Source organism: Poecilia mexicana, unplaced genomic scaffold (assembly GCF_051168715.1).
Source record: "Poecilia mexicana isolate PSO_F unplaced genomic scaffold, ASM5116871v1 scaffold_5, whole genome shotgun sequence".
NCBI lineage: Eukaryota > Metazoa > Chordata > Actinopteri > Cyprinodontiformes > Poeciliidae > Poecilia > Poecilia mexicana.
The window spans coordinates 6,322,054-6,341,466 of record NW_028263374.1 but is presented as its reverse complement, the minus strand read 5'-3'; the positions used below and the strand labels follow the sequence as shown (position 1 = coordinate 6,341,466).

At 40.8% G+C, this 19,413-nt stretch overlaps 3 protein-coding genes across 3 annotated transcripts; all 3 read left to right on the top strand.

The window, feature by feature from the left end:
- Positions 1 to 149: 149 nt before the first annotated feature.
- On the top strand, positions 150 to 6,823 carry ttll3 (tubulin tyrosine ligase-like family, member 3). The gene is made up of 12 exons (XM_088006008.1): positions 150 to 332; positions 1,117 to 1,448; positions 1,522 to 1,592; positions 1,671 to 1,799; positions 1,918 to 2,032; positions 2,135 to 2,239; positions 2,740 to 2,926; positions 3,032 to 3,180; positions 3,259 to 3,502; positions 4,863 to 5,122; positions 6,077 to 6,252; positions 6,339 to 6,823. Exons 1-12 carry the CDS (start codon positions 259 to 261, stop codon positions 6,762 to 6,764), a joined length of 2,268 nt encoding a protein of 755 aa, XP_087862134.1. The 5' UTR covers positions 150 to 258; the 3' UTR covers positions 6,765 to 6,823.
- Positions 6,824 to 7,288: 465 nt separating this feature from the next.
- Positions 7,289 to 14,349, top strand: uqcrc1 (ubiquinol-cytochrome c reductase core protein 1). The gene is made up of 13 exons (XM_015012951.2): positions 7,289 to 7,447; positions 8,591 to 8,731; positions 8,841 to 8,927; positions 9,662 to 9,791; positions 9,899 to 10,097; positions 11,080 to 11,159; positions 11,241 to 11,356; positions 11,722 to 11,865; positions 12,181 to 12,341; positions 12,457 to 12,542; positions 13,543 to 13,631; positions 13,759 to 13,834; positions 13,921 to 14,349. The coding sequence occupies exons 1-13, from the start codon at positions 7,385 to 7,387 to the stop codon at positions 13,983 to 13,985; spliced, it is 1,437 nt and encodes a 478-aa protein (XP_014868437.2). The 5' UTR covers positions 7,289 to 7,384; the 3' UTR covers positions 13,986 to 14,349.
- Positions 14,350 to 14,471: 122 nt separating this feature from the next.
- Positions 14,472 to 18,898, top strand: LOC106933605 (uncharacterized). Its single transcript, XM_015012956.2, has 2 exons — positions 14,472 to 16,803; positions 17,540 to 18,898. Exon 2 carries the CDS (start codon positions 17,551 to 17,553, stop codon positions 17,926 to 17,928), a length of 378 nt encoding a protein of 125 aa, XP_014868442.2. The 5' UTR covers positions 14,472 to 16,803; positions 17,540 to 17,550; the 3' UTR covers positions 17,929 to 18,898.
- Positions 18,899 to 19,413: the final 515 nt, after the last annotated feature.

The window sequence follows — 19,413 nt, the reverse complement described above, 5'->3', positions numbered from 1 at the left end:
TGGGTGGAGCCAAGCTGTCAACAAAGTAGTTTGACCCACTTAATGCTGCGCGAGAATATAGGGAGGGGCTTATCATCTACACCGGCTGTCAGAGAGAGCTTAAAACGTACAAATATGTGTTATTGTATTTGCGGAAACGTTTTATCTTCAGGTGGTGCTCACCTTTATGCGGTCTTGTTCAGTCCCAAAGCTGCAAGACAGTGGGAGCTAATGAAACACATGAAATGGTTTCCCTGAGGAAGAAGAGTTGATGTCAACATGAAGGCCACCGATACTGCCAATGCTGTAATCCTGAGCCTAGAGAAACTGGAGGATGGCAAGGAACACAGTAAGTGGACAACAGAAATGTCAAGCGAGCAAAAAATGATCGACATTTAATCTTTTTGTGACTGACGTTCAGAATACAAAACTCTGCAAAATAAAAATATTTGTTTATATTGTTCACAGTCTTTAATGTATTGAATAGGGATTTAATAAACCAATGCAAAAATAATGCCTCAATGTGAAGTGGTAGAGAAATGATACATGGATTTCAGCAAATTTCAAAGAACAAAATTGCCAATAAATAAATAAGTAAGTAAACTAAAGATCTAAATCCAATTGGACATGTACAGCAAAATTAATACTAAGTGTTCAGTGGTTAGTATGCACCAAAAGACTTACTGTAGTAATAAGGTACACACTCAGAGGTCCTGAATAAAAAATGTATGCTACACTTTTCAGATTTTATTCCTGGAAAAAAAAATAAAGCAACACCATTCACCTTGAAATGATAAATTACTTTGGTCTGGTTTATTTTACTACAAGGAAAATTTTCAACTTGAAACATTTGATTTTACACCTCCAAGCAACAGATTATGGATCAACAGTTCTGAATTAATCATATGGTCATGAGCAGGACTTGGAGTCAAATGTTTGAACATAGAAGCTGTGAATTAATAATTCATCTTTTTTTCTTTTGGTCCAGGCCTTTAGAAATATTATCCAACATGAACACATTTTCTATTGCCGAAATTACTTATGGAGATTTCTTCCATTTAATCAGCAAAACTGTCTGTATTTTCTAGCTGGCTTTGCACCATTAGATCTTTGTCCGAAATTCTACAAAAAAATAAGTGCGTACATGTGTTGTGTGCCAACAGATCATCCTGAGATCAAAGTGGGATTACCCGACATCAACCCAGGCAGAGTGAAGTTAGCCAAGAGTTTGGTGGAGAAGGCAATTAAGGTCAGCCGCGACTTCTTCGAGACCAAAACTGTCATTGCTCGGAGAAGGAAACCACAACTTTTGATCCCACTGTTTCAGATGCACAAGATATTCACCATCCAAGGCCCGTATCCTGTCATCAGGGCAGCTTTGAAGGCCAGAGGCTGGATTGAACAACGAATGCCGCAGCAGGTCCAGCAGCGTCTGAACAGTGACAGCAGATCGAATGATGCGGAAGAAGGTGAGCCGAAAGCATCTGATCGAAACATCCTTTTGTGGTGAACGCTGTTTGAAATGTCGGGCCTTCTCCTCAGACAACTCAGAGGAAACTGAAAAAGAGAAGGAGCCAGATAGACTGCACAGTCTCATGGTAAATGCAGAATTGGTCGCTAAAAGTGGCAGAACTTACTTGAGGGTTCAATCCATCCCTCTTTTTTTATTTATTATTTTCAATTTTTTTCAGTCTCGCCTTGTGCGGAACGAGATGGTTTATTTCTACTGGACAAACCGTAGAGACGCAATCAGCACAAACAACTTGCAGAAAGAACAGATTATCAATCATTTTGCTAAAGCAGGCAGTTTCACCACAAAGGTAGATTTACAACACGTTTTTTTTTTTACGTTCTTTTTACTTGAGTACGTTATTTTTGTACACTTTCCACCTCTGCCCTTCACGCTCACCTTCATCACCGGCCTTTTTACTCCAACAGGCGGGGTTGTGTGTGAACTTAAGGAACCTCCACTGGTTTGACACGGCTGACCCAGACAGCTTCTTCCCCCGCTGTTACAAACTCGCAGCCCAGGATGAGAAGCACGCTTTCATTGGTCAGATCTGGTTTTGTATTCGAGCTAACAATTATTTTATCAATCGTTTATTTGTTTGCAGTTTGTTAACGTAGACTTGTCTTTCTGTGTTGTTCTCTGTAGAGGACTACAGGCGTACTGCGTGCACTAGTCTACTGAAATATGTCGTGGAAAAGGACCAGAACATTCAGTGGAACGAAATATATCAGAACTTTCAGGATGTTCAGTGTATGATCCATTGATCACTGTGAACACTTTTACATTTTGTCACATTACAACTACAAGCTTCAATGTATTTTGTTGGGATTTTATGCTATACAAGATAGCATGTGATAGTGAATTAGCAATTAGCAGACAACCACCTTTTTATTGCAATTATAGGTGCAAATATTATTGGTTTTATACATTGCCAACTTCATTTTGTTCCTATTTTTATTTGCAAAATAACTCAAGCTTGCTCAGATTTAGATGGAGTCTAGATGGAGATTCCTAATTGGATTTATGAAGTGTAACACGATTATGCGTTGATCTAAACCAACCTAAGGTTGTTTTGAAAACCGTGCAGTCTTCTCCTTCCACCGCAAGATAATGTACAACTTTGTGTTGATGTTCCACGTACAGTCTCAATCATACACAGGTTTGGGTGTTGTAAAGTGACATTTTGAAAAGGTTTAAGGGTTAAGACCTAATCTTCTGCCTGAAGATTGAGTTTCTCCCTCCACATTCAGGGCTGAAGAAACAGAACAAACTCAGGTGTAAACCACTGGTCCCTTCCGAAACGGTTACTACTGCGCTCAAAGTATGCCAGGAATACCTGGAGAGTCTGGAGCACAGAGACATCGACAAAAGCCTGGAAACACTACTGACACAGGAGCAGTGGGAAGGGTTTCTTAACAGTTATTATCTTGTTGCTCAGTGAGTGTTCATTAGGCTTGAGAGATTTTTTTTTTTGTCTGGGAAAACGTGCCCTTCAGGATCTCTACAGTGCCTTTTCTCTCTCTCTCTCTGCTTCCTCCACAGTGGCGGAGCTCATATTGAGAAAAGTGAAAATTTCGTTAGCTCCTGCAAGGCCATGCTGCAGAAACTTGAGAAGGTTAGCCCACAGCTGGGCATAGATGGCACACAAAACATCTGGATTGTCAAACCCGGGGCAAAGTCCAGGGGCAGAGGTAGGACACTGGAAGCCGTCAGACACACACACATCGTATTTGAAACATTCCGTCTGATCTGTTGAATTTGTCTTCAAGGTATCAAATGTGAAAAGCGTCTTGATCAGATCCTCAGGCTAGTGAACATAGACCCAATGCTTATCAAGGAGAGCAAGTGGGTGGTGCAAAAGTACATCGAGAAACCCTTTCTGGTCCACGACACCAAGTTTGACGTGCGCCAGTGGTTTCTGGTCACTGACTGGAACCCTCTGACTGTGTGGTTCTACAAAAAGTGCTATTTGCGCTTTTCCACCCAGCCGTACTCATTAGATACACTGGACAGGTAAGGCAGTAAATTTAATACTGGGGGAAACAAATTATGCATCAGTGATTAATTTTGAAATAGAGAAACAGGAAGTGAAATTCAGAAAAAGGCGTGTCTCCTTTGCCTATCACTGTTGGAGGGAGATTTGGTTTTGCATCTGTGTGTAACCTGAAGCGGTTTCACCAAATGTTGTATTTAAGGGTGGGTTATTATTATCTGTGACATCTGCAGCAGCAAAATTCAAATTGGACTAAAAGCAGCTTCTGAAACTTTAACCTAATCATGTCTGAATTTTCATGGATTCCACAGGGAGCAGAGAAAGCTGCTCACGTGTAGGGCCTGTTAGAAAGTGACACATCATCAGAAATAGTGGTGTTGTAGTTAGTTTGTGTTTTCTTTTTTCTTTTCCTTTGAACCTTTTTGTAATAGATCAACACAACGTATCACAAAGGCATCATGTTTAAAACTGTATTTCTAAATCAATAGAAGGTTTTACACGATTCAGTAAAAGACAGTCAAATCATTAATCCCCCCGATTTTCTTCAAAATAAAAATAATTGGAGTTCTATAATGTCTCAGACTGTGCGTGAATGCAGTCTAAATAATTAGGATTTGTAAGAATTTGTGACACATTTTTAGAATACAAAGAACAGCTTGTCTCTTGCTATCTATTCTTATGTCCTGTTATATTTCTGAAATTGTATAAGTATTTTTCATTGAGTCTAAGAGTAAGGCATAGTCCACATGTAGACACATATCTAGGAAAACAGATACACTTTATACGTTTTGGCATTTTGTCCACACAGAACTGTTTAATATCACAAATGAAAAACAATAATTTATTGAAAACTTTTACCTTTATAAAATTGTGAGAAAATTTCGTATTTGTGTTTGCGTGTGTACGTGGGAAGACGGAGATTTAGGTCCCACATATTACAATCTGCGACAAGTAATGCACCAATATATTCACATACTTGAAAAAACATTGTTGTGTGTTTTATCAACTTGTAATACTAATAAACTATTTAAAAGTAGTTCAACCTATGTATATATCCATGAGCCTCCTAACTTTTGAAGCAATCTGATTGGCTGTCATAGATTTTAGCTTTGCCCAACACTGCCCCCTATGGGCTTGGAATGTTTAGAACAACACTGAGGAGAGATTTGTGTGCTAAAATCTTTTGTGAAACCAATCCTGTATGTACAATATTATTTTTTTAAAAGTTCGGCAAAATATTTGTTTTTATAAAAACCGGGCTACATTTGTACAAGGCCTGAAGTGGTTTACAAACCCTGTCATAGCTTTGTGTGCTTGCCACTGTTTAGGTTCATTTTGTCCCCAACCCCTTTTCATCTGATTTCTCTTTTCTTTCTTCAGCTCGGTGCACTTGTGCAATAACTCCATCCAGAAGCACCTGAGGCCCTCTCATCAACGCCATCACTGCATTCCACCACACAACATGTGGTTGGATGACCAGTTCAAGGCCTTTCTGGCCAGCCAGGGCAAGGAAGCTCTTTGGGAGAGTGTTGTAGTCCTAGGAATGAAGGCAGCCGTAATCCACGCTCTGAAGACAGCACAGGATCTGATAGAGTCTCGCAAGAACACATTTGAGCTTTATGGCGCTGATTTTATGTTAGGTATGATGCACTCGATTTATGTATTACAGATGACAAGACAGCAAGGTAGCATTTCTCCTGAAACACAAACCTGATTCTGCTCCTTTTGGGAGTTACAAAGTTGTTTTTGTGTAAAGAATCAAAGCAGCTTACTCAGCTTTGATGTTTTGATTGGACAATAGTGGCGAGGATGGTAAGTGTTCATCCCGCAGTCGTTGGTCTGTCTGCTTCTGTCACTGTGTCCTTGGTAAAGACACTTCTGGTGGTCACAGAGCCCGGTGGCGCCTCACTCCTGTCAGACTCCCCCAGACTACAGTCCAGTAGCTTGCCACTATCAGCTTGTGAATAGGTGAATGATTGAATGTAGGAGCGCTTTGGGGTCTTCTAGATTTGATAAAATGCTGTACAAGTACAGGCCATTTACCATTTCTGTTAAATGGCACAGCAGTAACAAGAAAGCTATGGATTCAACACTTTAGAATGACATACAACTTTTTATGAGCTGTGCGATGTTGTGAGCTGCACATAGTCCAAAATCCCCTCACCTCCAAAATCAACTAATCATCCTCCTACTACTTCCTGTCGTCTTCTTTGTTGTTTTTGCCAGTAGTAACATCGGCTGTTGATCACATGACTCTTGTGATGTGACAAAAGCGCTTTGATATGGCTGGAAAAAAAAACACCTCTTTGTAGCGCACAAAGTTTAGCGCAAAGATCTGATCCAACAGGTGAGCTACTGTAGCTCAAACTGCTGATGAGGTGGTTTGCATGAGAAAATCTTTGGGCTAGATATTACAGCACAACTTTGGAGGTCTAGTAGAATCTCTACGATTCAAGGCTATTTTGGTAGCAGCCACAATTTAAAGTATGCGGCCATAAAATTATGGTTGTTTTGTGTCCAACTATGTTTGCATGTCACACAATGCCTATTAAAATTTACATCGCAATAAACAGTTTTGCTTGTGTTTTGACCAGACCTCAGCCTGCAACCATGGTTAATAGAAATCAACGCTAGCCCCACAATGGCACCCTCAACCTGTGTGACCGCCCAGCTCTGCACTGCCGTGCAGGAGGACACATTACGAGTGGTTCTGGACCGCAGAGTGGACCGTTCCGCAAACACTGGGGACTTTCAGCTCATATATAGGCAGGTAAGGTTGAGATCAAAGCATAATATGCGTAATCAGCCCTGTTTGTGTGTGTCAGCGGTGTTTCAGATGTCATTCCTCATCTCCAGGCGGCGGTAGAAGTCCCACAGTACTTGGGGATCAACCTGGTTGTTGAGGGCTTTGCTGTTAAAAACCCATGTGTTCTTCCTCCACTGAAATCTTCCCAATTGTCATCTTCAAAACGGGGGGGTGCAGTCAAAGAAAAGGAATCTGCACCAGAGAAGGTTCAGCCTCTGCCGAAGGTTATCCAAAAGGCACAAGAGAACAAGACCAGCAGCAGCGAAGCATCTCCTGCTCTTCCTCCAGAATCTTCAATCTCCAGAGTCGCAATTCATCTGCCAGTGACAGTTCTTTCAGTTGATGGAGGCTCTAACTTTGAGCATTTCTCAAAGAAACATGCAGAGGTATTAAAAGTTCAGCCAACAACAGCAACAGAGAAAAAGCAAGCTTCTTTGCGCCTGGTGATGTTCAATCCAAACAGCCCAGTAAAATAGCCAGCAGCCCCATAAGTGCCTAAAATATCTTCCATTAAGGGATTTTATTTCCCTTAAAATAAAATCTGGGATTTGGCATGCATTACGTGTTTTATTTAAATGCTTCTAACTTGAATCTCTCCTACAGTGACTAAGCAGGTTGCCTGCCTCCTGCCAGGAAAAATATGAAAGACAAATTCATAGCATTTTTAGTTGTAACTGAAAGGAGGCAATCACTTTAAATAATTTATTTTACTGGGAGATTTGATAAAACTGACAGTAAGTAAATTACATAAAAGTTCACAGTACAGTTCACAGTTAAGATTTCTCCCTCATCCTCCATATTTTGTCAGTACAGATAAAGTATACTGTAAAAAGTGAAAGAGCTCAGGGGTTTAATGAAACCACGTTGATATTTTTGTGGAGGGAATTTTAATATATTTTAACTTTTTGGAGCAGAATGGTCTCAGTATCAGCGCTAAAAGAATTGGAATTTTAAGGAATATTACATTTTTTTTAGGTTCAGTACTACACACTGGACATGTGGTGGCAGTACCATCCGCTCGAAAAGCTGAAGATCACTTTCTTTCAGCCGGAAGAAGAAGAGTGAAGCGGCGACAGCCTTCTCACCGAGTTTAGAAATGGCGGCGTCCGTGTGCCGAGTAGGGAGCACCGTGGGGCGAGTCCTCGCCAAAACCCGCAGTGTGAGTGTTTCGACAGACTTTTAATTAGTAGATGTTTTAGCTGAGCAGTGTTGCGATTGCTGAATTAAATAACCAAAAGTGTAACGGCCAGACCGGTGTGGTGGTCGAGCTAGCTGTGCCGAGTTGCTAACCGGTTAGCATCGTTTGGCTAACAGTGAATGCAAGGTCAATTACCAAATGGAGTTGCACGACTTTTAACTTCTTATTGTAACGCAATGTCCAGTTTATACAATAGGGATACCGGTTGTTTTCGTTGTTTGTTGTCCTCCATGAAGTCAGTTATTGTAATAACGTCTGTTTGTCCTCCCCTGTCCTCAGAGCTTCCTGAGTAGCAGCGTTAGCATTGTGACTCGCACATTCTAACTCTTTGCTCTGTATGTTTTGTTTGGACAGTCACTTTGAAAAAAATGACTGAGAATGTTATTGAATCCCACTCATGTTTACGCCGAAACTAATGGAGCAGCGTCTACTTTTGATGCACCTTTACATTTCTGTAATTAAAATGGGTCATCATCCCTCATTTACATTGAAAACCGAAAGGTTTTAACCCCAAATCATAATAATTTTCTTAAGGGTAATACCATAGCTCACTTTCTTGGTAACAAGAATAAACGTCCCTTAATTATTGTTGTACTTGTTTAGTCCGCCATAAACAGTGTTTTTAAATGTTTTTTTTATAATTGGAAATACTGACAGATATTTAGCCTGGAGACAAAAATATATAATTCCAACATTGTTAAATTAAAATTTTAGGTATAAATGATGTGTGTTTTGTCATGCTTTTGATGGAATATGGATTTGAGCTGGCTAATCTAATCTATACTCGCACATCTAATCAGTTGATATTCAGCAGATAAAAGGCTAAAGACAAAATTTGGTTTGTTTTAGGTTGTCTTCATCTATATGTAAATAAAGTAAGTTAAAATAAAATTTCAAAAAATTACTCTCAGCTATTTCCCTAACTAGAACAAAAAAAAAAAAAAGATGCTCATAATATTCTGGGTATGTTTATGTTTTCAGCGGGGTATCTCTAAACTGCAACCAGTAACACCCAGAAAAGAGATGAGTCGAAAATATAATTTTGAACCTAATTCAAACATACAATTAAATTTTTTTTATTTTTATTTTTTTTGTGAACTGCAGCCCATCCTGCTGTCTTTGAGACGTGGACAGGCGTCGGTCAGCTATGCCCAGAGCCTGGCAGGAGCCCCTGAAACCCACGTCTCTGTCCTGGACAACGGTCTGAGAATTGCATCTGAGGATACAGGACATGCAACTTGCACCGTAAGAGCATATTCATTTGTCCTTTTAGTCCCCTGTCCCAGCCAAGACAGTATTAACGTACATAATGGACATCAACAACCTAACCTCTGACCTCATCTCACCTTCACAGGTTGGAGTTTGGATCAGCGCTGGCAGCCGCTATGAGAGCGAGAAGAACAACGGAGCGGGCTTTTTCCTGGAGCACATGGCTTTCAAGGTGGAGTCATCACTCAACATTTAAAATGAGACTTTTTGGCCAGATTAAGTAAAATATATGTTTGTTGCATGTAAATATACTGTATGTATTTATTCATTTGACTCCTTTTAATTACATTTTGTTGTCTGAAACAGCTCTGCAACAGCAGTAAAGTTGGATATGAGGTCAAAACATCATGATTTACATTTCCTTGACTGCATTTATGCTGCAGTTTAAAAAATAAATAAATGTGTAATCGGATCAGAATAGGAAATAAGAAAATAAGATTTTAGTGACCTGTTAATTTTGTTCTGATTTCTGGGTAAGAAAAATAAAGTGACAAGCTAAAAGAGCAGCATTCAGAATATTTTTTATGTAGTTGTTGCTGTCATGAGGATGATATGAGTGTATGTGAGACCTGCTGCTGTCAAACGATCATGAAATTAACAGTTTTTGGCATCTGTTAATGATTAGCATGATTAGCATCATGTACTCTCTAGAGAATGAACAGTAGATTCTTAGTTTAACTCTAAAATGTATTTTCCAAATCCAGCTAAAAAGTGTGAACTTCTTGTAATACATTAAGCTGAAGCTTCTCCCGATTCTTTTAGGCTCGATCATTTCCCATCTACAAGGTTCAGAAATTTCCTTTAGCCTGTGATGTTAAACCCAGTGACAGTAGGGGGAGCCAAAGACCAAACATCAGCCAGGATGCAACGATCCCAAGTAAAGGTGTACAAATTGATTTTCTGCAGGGAACAAAGAAGCACCCCCAAACCGCCCTGGAGCAGCATGTGGAGTCTATGGGTGCTCACCTGAGTGCCTACACCTCCAGGGAGCACACTGCTTTCTACATGAAGACCTTCACCAAAGACCTTCCTAAAGGTGAGAAAACAAACCTCCTAGAAGCCATGAAATGTTTTGGCGATTCAGAACGATCACATTAAATCACCGCCTCAAATCCCGACCACTGACTGACCCGTGGTCTCCAGCTGTGGAGCTGCTGTCAGACGTGGTGCAGAACTGCACGCTGAACGAGGCGGACATCGAGCAGCAGAGGAGCGTGGTGCTGCGGGAGATGGAGGAGGTGGAGAGCAACCTGCAGGAAGTCTGTCTGGACCTGCTGCACGCCACAGCCTACCAGGGGACGCCGCTAGGACAGAGCGTGCTGGGGCCGTCCAGCAACGCCAGGTAGGAGGGATGGGACGCTCTCTGCTCACGTAGTCAGGGTTTACAGCGTTCATACGGCTGGAAATCCCTAAAAACGCTTGAATTTCATTTAATTTTTTTCAAGGTTTGGAAAGTGCTTGAATTCTGTATAAGGTCCATGAAAGTGCTTGATATTCAAACTGCACAGTTTGAATATCAAGCTTTTAATCAATCTAAAAGCCGAAAGCTGATTACAGACAAAACCAGATTTATTTTCCTCTTAATAAAGACACATTTTTTTTCTCAGTCTGAAGTTAAATCAGACTAAACTTTTTATGCTTTAGGTTTGTTAGGATGAACTAAATTATTTCTATTTGCTAAATGCTAGAAAACGTTGTGAAAATATTTAGTTTTTTGTAACTTTGAATATTATTAGTATTTAATTTGAACAGAAAGGTCATTTACCTTAACACAGTTTGCTTAGATTGTTTCAGTGTCATTCACATGTATTATTCCTGATTTATTGATTGTTATATTTCATACCTTATACAACATTACTAAAATGGGGAGATTTTTGTTAAGTCATTATTGTGTTCATGTGCCTACAGGATGTGTGAGAGAAACATTTCAAACAGAAAACTATATATTAGTTTACCTCGTTCCTGCTGTTGAACGTAGAATACTACCACAAAACATTTTTATTAATGGTAATAAATTATGTCACATAATGGTGAAATTATTATTATTATTTTTTTACTTCACCTGTAATGTTTGTATCTCCAAATTGTGGCGCTGGAAACGTTTGAAAACACCTTAAACGTTTTACAGTGTGAAAAGTGTTCAAACTCTGGTGTTAAATATTCTTTCCACTAGAATAACACCACCACTGAAACTGCTCTGTTTTTGGACGTAGCTCATTATCAAGTCCAGCTGCTATATTATTTACGTAACAGCTAAAAACACTGACGACAGAGACAACATGGCTGCCAAAATGAACGCTGCTTCTTGTGTTGATCGCTGTCAGGAACCTGACCCGTCAGGACTTGGTGGATTACGTCAGCAGCCATTACAAAGGCCCCCGGATGGTGCTGGCGGCCGCAGGAGGTGGGTCCGCAGCTCCCGTCTCCTGTTTGATGGCGGTGGGACCCAGCGTTTTAATGTTTCTAACGTACGCCTCATCTACAGGTGTGAACCACGACGAGCTGGTGGGCATGGCCAAGTCTCATTTCAGTGGACTTTCCTTTCAGTATGAGGGAGACGCCGTCCCCGTCTTGTCTCCCTGCCGGTTCACTGGCAGCGAGGTGAGACACCGAAAATAAACATCCCCCAAAAATCCTCAAGTACATTTAGTTAGACAATTATAACTGTAAATATTAAGCATAGAATAGTTATATATCTGTGAGATATTTAGGTTTATCTTTCAGTCTGGCCAGCATGTTTCATCTGACTGAATTATTAAATTATTTCCACATTAGAGTTTTTGGTTGTAGCGAAGGCATAATGAATAAATGTTCAGTGGGTGTGAATACTTTAGCAGGGCGCCGTCACAGACTGACACCAGCTGTGTGGCTCTTTGCTCGTCAGACTTTGAGAAATATTGGTGACGCTTTAGTATCTTTGCATCCTTATTGACTGGAATGTTTACAGTAAAATCTTTCTTGTTCAGATCCGCATGCGGGATGACGGTCTTCCCCTGGCGCACATCGCCATCGCCGTGGAGGGCGCCAGTGTTTCCAGCCCCGACATCGTTCCCCTTATGGTCGCCAACGCCATCGTTGGCAGTTATGACCTCACCTACGGGGGTGGAAAGGTGGGCGAACATCTGTTTTCTTTCTTTCTTTCCTCTGGTAGTGAGAACAGTAACATCTCATGACTTGGTGGGAAAAAAGAAAATCCCCTTTAAGCTTTGCCCACTCGGGACTCTCCATGTCCTGAGTGGCCATTATGGAGGGGTAAAGCATTGCCTGTCTAAAAACCTGAGTCAGGGGTCTTCCCTCTGCCTCCGGACCTGTCGGGAGGAACACACCTGCTGAGCATCGTTTACGTCGTGGATTATTGGATGTCATCAATTTCTTTGCATGTCTTTGGTCTGACAGTCGTCTCTCTCTCTCTCACTCACACACAGCACCTGAGCAGCCGTCTGGCTCGCCTGGCAGTGGAGGACAACCTGTGCCACAGCTTCCAGGCCTTCCATTCTGCCTACAGCGACACCGGCCTGCTGGGCATCTACTTTGTGAGCGACAAGCACCACATCGACGACATGATGCACTGGACCCAGAACGCCTGGTGAGGAACCGATCCGAGATCATTTAATCCAGAGTCGGAGAGGTGGATTAATCCTGCAGGTTATACGATGAGTGCTTGTAATTCATGTGGTTCCTACCTTGTTTTGTCCCTGCAGGATGAACCTTTGCACCACGGTCACAGACAGTGATGTTGTTAGAGCCCAAAATGCTCTGAAGGCCAGCCTGATTGCACAGCTCAATGGTACCATGGTCTCTTTCCTGCTGCCTTTACTATCTAGTGATTTTTGTTTCACTTACTGTTAAATAGTCTGGAGCTGCAAAACCTTCATGAATCTTCAAAAATATATAGCTTTTTAAAAGTTATTTAAAATTAGAAACAACGTAACACCACATAACTAGTATTTAATTTATCGTTCTAAAGCAAATAAAAACATAAAACATTTATAATGAGAGATGAAACAGATTTTTATATGATAAAATAATAAAAATACTTCAGCCTAGTGGCACACACAGACACAACTTTGTGCTTCCATCTGTATGAGGACGACATACACATAAAATCCAACCAAGTATCTGTGGTCTAGTTAGATAAAACTAACTTGCAAGTAACTTTATAGTAAGATATGTGAGTTTGTAAATAATTCCTTAATATTAATGAAACAGTATTAGTCATATGATAAATAATCTACCAGTGGAACAAGACATTTTAACTTATGTGGGGAAAATGTCTTGTTTCACTGGCAGATTATAGCAGATTATAGCTATAGCTAGTACTTTTTCATTAACATTAAGGAATTATTGACTTAAAACAAGCTTCTTCATCCTGCTGAGTGTTTGCTTGTTAGTTTTTGTCTAATTTCAAGTATACTAGGATATTTGCAGTAGAAACTAGACCACATATACTTGGTAGGATGTTTTTTTTTAGCATATGCACCGACTTCCATTCTTACCCTAAAGATTAGCAGCATATTCCAAACTTTAGCCAAAGGTTAGTTCACACCAAACCTCCGATCCTAATCCATAGCCTTAAAGAAGGAGGTCCACCACATTAGAGCAGAGCTTCGACCCTCATAAGGCCTGTTAGTAATAAGAATATGCTAGGGAAAGTCCTAAATAGAAAGCTAAACACAAACACACACACTAAATGTGGCCCCAGAGCTACAGGTTTGCTATCATGGATGTCTACAATTCAGTCTACACGCCGCACATCAATCTAAGCTAACAACCACTCGATCTCGTAGGCACAACACCGATTTGTGACGACATCGGCAGACACGTCCTGAACTACGGACGTCGTATTCCTCTGGCAGAGTGGAGCGCCCGGATCGATGTGAGTCGTCTTTCCACAGCACGCTGCAGATCCTTTTTTTTTTTTTTTTTTTTTTTTTTTTTTTTTTTTTTTTTATGAATCAACTTTCTCGTCTGAAGAGTTTTCTCCTCCTCCTCTCATCTCCCAGGCTGTAACTCCCAGGATGGTGCGCGACATCTGCTCCAAATACATCTACGATAAGTGTCCTGCCGTGGCTGCTGTCGGTGAGCTCTCCACCCTTCCCGTTCTTGTAGGATCAGAACCGGGTCGCTGTACGCGCTCTAACCTGTCCCCTCCTCGTCTCCACCAGGTCCCATTGAGCAGCTACCGGACTACAACAGGATGCGCAGCGCCATGTACTGGCTCCGGTTCTAGGAAAACATCCGCTGCTCTTCATTTCGTCCTCTTCCTACCTTTTCTTCTGTCACCCGAGGGTCCTCCTCTCATCTCACCCATTCTGTACCTTAGTTACCCGTCGGGGAAGCAGCCGGTCGGAGTCTCTCAAATATTCTCCGTGTGTTGATTGTACTTTGCAGGCACTTGTCATCTGAAACGTTGTTGAGAAACTTGCAGCGAGGACAAACATAAATTCTTGATTAACTTTGCAAAGCAATTCAGCCAGTATCCAAGTTGGGGCAACGAGAGAATATTTATACATTCTGTAAACAATTGTTTTCTGTCCACTATTGTACATACCAGAAGTTGTCGTTTAGACACAAATAAAAACAATAAAGCTTTAGTGAATTGTTTTATTTCTTGACCTCAATTCAAAAATGGCAAACTCAACCGGTGTGCAGCTGGAGGATTTTATTTTTCTTTACTTTGGACAATTATGTTTTTTTTTTGTTTGTTTTTTTCCACTACTGGGAGCATCTGATTAACATCTCAAAAGTTCAGATAATACTTGAAGTACTTCCCAGATCAGCCTGGCTTTCTAACCATACGGCCGACAGATTTAACGATGAAGCGGATCAGCAGAACTTGACAGCAACTGACTGTCCTGCTGGAGACGTTGGAATATTGTCTCTACTGCCTGGAAATTGAGCTGTTAGCATGTAGCTAGCCATCATTCTAGCACCAGTCTTCGGTCAGAGGCTTCTTCCGAATCTCTGCAAGACTGACCGCTACAGTAAATCCTTCCTGTGCCCAGTTTCACCATCCATGACGACCATTTGGAGATTCTTGCAGAATGTATGTTAAGTCAACATTATACGTGTGTGTGTGTGTGTATATATATATATATTATATATATATTGGTATAAATTATTTTTGAATTGTCACTGGAGGTTATTTTGATACTAGAGGATTCATCACTGCTAGTTTTTGCTTTTATGTCCTGCTGTTCTCTTGTGGTATTTTTTAAATTTCATTTTCATTAATGCTGGTAGATTGAGCAGGGAGGTTATTTTTTTCCTTTTCTAATTCAAGACAGTCTCATAATCATTGCTATTTCCTAAACATTTAGATTAAAGTGAATCTTCTGAAGCGTAAAAATGTTAGAAGCAGTTATAAAATAAAGCTGAATAACTTTCATTCACATTCTCTCCCACTAAAAGAAAAGTTATAATACAGTCATTCAGAACAATAACATTAAAATCTCACGATAAAACCCGGTGTTCCAAACTTTATCCTTCATATGATGGTGGAGTTTCCTCGGGTTCTGATGGATCGATGGCAGACATGTTGCTGGTCCGACCCACTGCGTTTATTCACCGCACTCACGTTACTGAGATCATCCCCCGGCGCTGCGGGGTTTGGATATTGTTACCGTTCTGCATCATTAGTGAGATGAGGAGAAGGCCTTTGATGGGGTAGAGGTGAGGTGACTCAGGACGCGCTGGGTTTCTTTTCTGGGCCTGCAGCCTCTTCCTTCTCCTCCTTGTTCTCGTCGGGAGTTAGTCTCTGATGCTGCTTTTTTTTTTAAATCCTCCGTGTGTTTCTGGCTTCTGTTATTTAAAAACTCTAAAATTAGTGCCCGGATGTTTATGAACTTGAGCTTTTTTACATTTTGTGACGTTATAATTACGCACTAATGTATTTCATCGCGTTGTTTGGGACTCAATAAACAGTGCAAAACAATAAAAGTACTGCGTTTTTTCTTTCTTTTTTGAAGAGCGAGGCGTGCAGCTGCAAGTCTGTTCTGGTATACCAATTTTACATATCTATAGCTCAAACTATAATCAGCATTTATTACGTTTTGCTAAAGATAAACATTTGGATTGAGGTCTAAACTTTGACTAGGCCATTCTCCGCCAGACTGGATTGAAAAGATTCTGTGATCAGTAGTTTTAAACGGTGATCACAGCATTTAAAGCTGCTTTGAACTGCAGCTCTTCTGTCATGGTATATTTTTTTTTCTTTTAATTTCATTAATATTTTCTCCGGTTTGTATAGTTGCAAATGCTGGTAATGTTTTCTGAGCCTCAAGGATAGAGATGTTATTTACTTATGGAAGTCACTTCCAGAAGCAGTTAGATTATTTTATTATTATTATTATTATTATTATTATTATTATTATTATTTATTTAAGTGTATCACCGTAAGAAGGGGGGAGAATACAAACGCCATTCTGATTTTTAACAGAAAATTCCAGCAAAAAAAAAAACATGAAAAAAATTTGCAAAAAGTTAAAGTTTTGTTGTTGATGTTGAGACACTCGCATGCTGCAATTCCCCACATTCATCTATAAAAATGCCCAAAGTGATTAGATACATATTTATTTCAAGTCTGCTTCCACACACCCTTTTCCCTACAGGTTATATAACCCACAACAGAAATCACACCCTCGCTGCATCTCTCTGCCCGAAATCAGCTGTCAAATCAACATCTCGCATGAAACATGTGCAATCTGACGTGGCTCTGCGCTCTGACTCCAAACCGGAGCAGATATCCAACTAATTAAAAGCAAAGCCACTCTGCGATTAGCATCACGTTATTTTTAGAAAGAGAAAGACGGCGATTGGAGTACAGAGGAAGTGAAAAGAGGGGCGGGCGCCCGGGTGTGAGAGATAAACAGAGAGGGGATGGACGCAGCGGCTCAGAGGAAGACCAGAGAGGCTGAGGACGAGCAAGTGGAGAGGAAGATCTGACAGGCCGGAAGAAGAAGGAGGACGCTGCAGATTCACAGGGAGGTGATCATCGCAAGAGGAGCAACAGGTGCCTCCTGGTTACGCCGTCAGCTTTTCCCTCCTGAGTGAGTGCTGAGTGTCCTCTGCTTTCATGACCTTTGTTGGATAAGAGTTGAAGATAGTTTTGTCACATGTTTGCATTTTTCGAAAGTTTTCTGAACCTGGAAGGTCCAGCATCCTGCTCTCATTCGACACGCAAACAAAAAAGCTTGTCATAGAAAAACATATGTAAATACATATGTTTTTTTTTAATTAATGAATTGGATCATTTAAAAGTATCAATAACTTTTAAGAAGTGTTTACCTTTTATATTACAGTTTTGTCCAAAAAAAGTGTTTTTTCCCTGGTATCTCATATAAACAAATTTTTCAAAAACTTTGGAGAAACACTGATTGTGATCCGTTTTCAGGAGTTGTTTTTTTTTATGTGTGCAAATACATTAAAAACTGTCAGGAAGTGGAATTTATTTTCTTTGTAATATATAATATTTGGTACATTTACGGTATGTAGAAAAAATAGAAAGTAAGGAATTTCAGCAGAAATTATTATTTATATAAAAAGCAACACAAATTAGATTCCATCAGCACAGTACATTTAAAAAAAATCAATTTTGAATTGGAGTCACTTGCACAAGAAGGGACGGAGCTGCTGCTGCGCTTATGAAAGACTTGAAAGAGCAAAGTTCTGGTCAATAAAAAAAAAATTAAAACCGTCTCTGTGTGTGTGTGTGTGTGTGTCTCTCTCTCTCTCTCTCTCTCTCTCTCTCTCTCTCTCTCTCACTCTCTCTCTCTCTTCTTGCAGACGTGCTCACCATGAGGAGTGTGTGTGTGTGTCTCTGCCTGGCTCTGCTGCTGCCCTGCTGCGTTCAGGGCCAGGTGAGCCGCCCGGCCCTCGCCCGGCTCGACGAGGACACGCAAAGAGACGTCCTGGCCGTCGACTTCCTGAACCGCGACGGCGTGTTGAACTCACTGCTCCGTTCAGAGCATCACCTGGTGCTGCGGCAGGCCAGAGCCCCGCGCCCCGCATCCCGGGTGCCGAAGAGAGCCCAGCAGGGCTCCCGCTTCGCCCTGTCCCTGGATGTCCCCACCAGCATCCTCAGTGTCCTCATAGACCTCGCCAAGAACCAGGACATGAGGACGAAGGCAGCGGCCAACGCGGAACTCATGGCGAGGATCGGCAAGAGGAAATGAAAGCAGCCAGAGGGACGGAAACCCAGAGCCGGCCCGAGGCATAAGCGAAGCAAGACGCAGCTCAGGCTCCGAAACCACTAGGAATGCGTCAGTTTTCAAAGATTAAATCTTTTAATACTTAGAATTACTGTGTTGAGAATATTTAAAATAAAATTTAAACACATTTTAAGTTTAAAACACAAATTGGAATTTCCAGAACAATTAAACTTTAATTTTTTTTTATTGTTTTGTTTGAAAATAATTAGGAAATGTTCAAGTTCAGAACAAGCCTGAATAATCATGTTCAGTGTATTGGCGTGTACAAATTTTTTTTTTCTTTTTCTAAATTTGTGAGAATATTTATTTATTTCAAACAGACAAAAAGGTAAAAATAAGAAAAAGAAACAAAACAATTTTTATTGTAAAAGGAAAAACTATAAAAAATATTTGAGTGAAATGCACTTAGAATAAGAGCAAAAAAACTAGCATTAACAAAAACAACAACAACAACAAAAAAGACAAAAGTTATTGGTGTCGTAAACATTTTCTATTTCAAAAATACCTTAACATGTCTTTTTGAAGGTGGGTTTGACAGGAAGCTTGGCCCCAAATCACATTCTGCTCAAGGCCTCATTCGACCTTGGACCGGCTCTGGGAAAAATCACTAAAAACAAGACTTTGTAACATAAATCTTTGTTTCAAACTAACTCAGTTTGGGGTGAATCCTGTCACTACGATCCGTGTTTTGTTCTGTGCAACTTTTTCTACTTATGCTAAATAACTTAAACTTCACCTCATTTACTGACTTTGGAGTCCAAACAACCAGACAGAGTGACGTGCGTGTGCCACGTACCCGCGCGATGCTGTGAACATTGGTGGCTGGCGTTTTGTTTGCACTGTGGTGTGAAACGACGTCTCTCGTGTTTGCATGTGTGATCTTAAATTGAAAGAAAAAAAAAAACTTGTTCAATTAAATCCAATGTGATGATCACGCTTTCCTCCTTATTTCAGTGCTGATATCAGCCGTGCTCAGCGTAATTACAAGCATCAGCAGCCCGTAAAGAGCCCGGCTGAGTGAGCCTGCGTCACCCGACGGCGGTATCTGATTGTGCGACAGCGGGACAAAGGCCCTGGCAGGATATTGACCTCTGAGGGAAGAACAGATCCTTTCTGCGGACCCTTTGTTCACTTAATACTTAATAAATTTGGCTAACATGCCGCTGCTATTTTAAGTTAGATGCATTATCTGCTCTTGATTAGGCGAATATCTGCGCGGATGAGTCATCTGCGCTCCTGCTCCGAGCGGAAGATCTGAAGCAGCGGTGGGGAAACAAGCTGCTCGCCTGATTTACGTTCAGCTTGTTCTGTTTTGCGCTGAGCACGGAATTGGATTATTTCATGTCAGAGTACTGTAGCTTTAATTAATTATGGAGAAACGGGACGTAAATGTAATGGATTATGCATGCAGGGAGATTTGTAGATTATGCAACTAATAGTAAAAAGGGG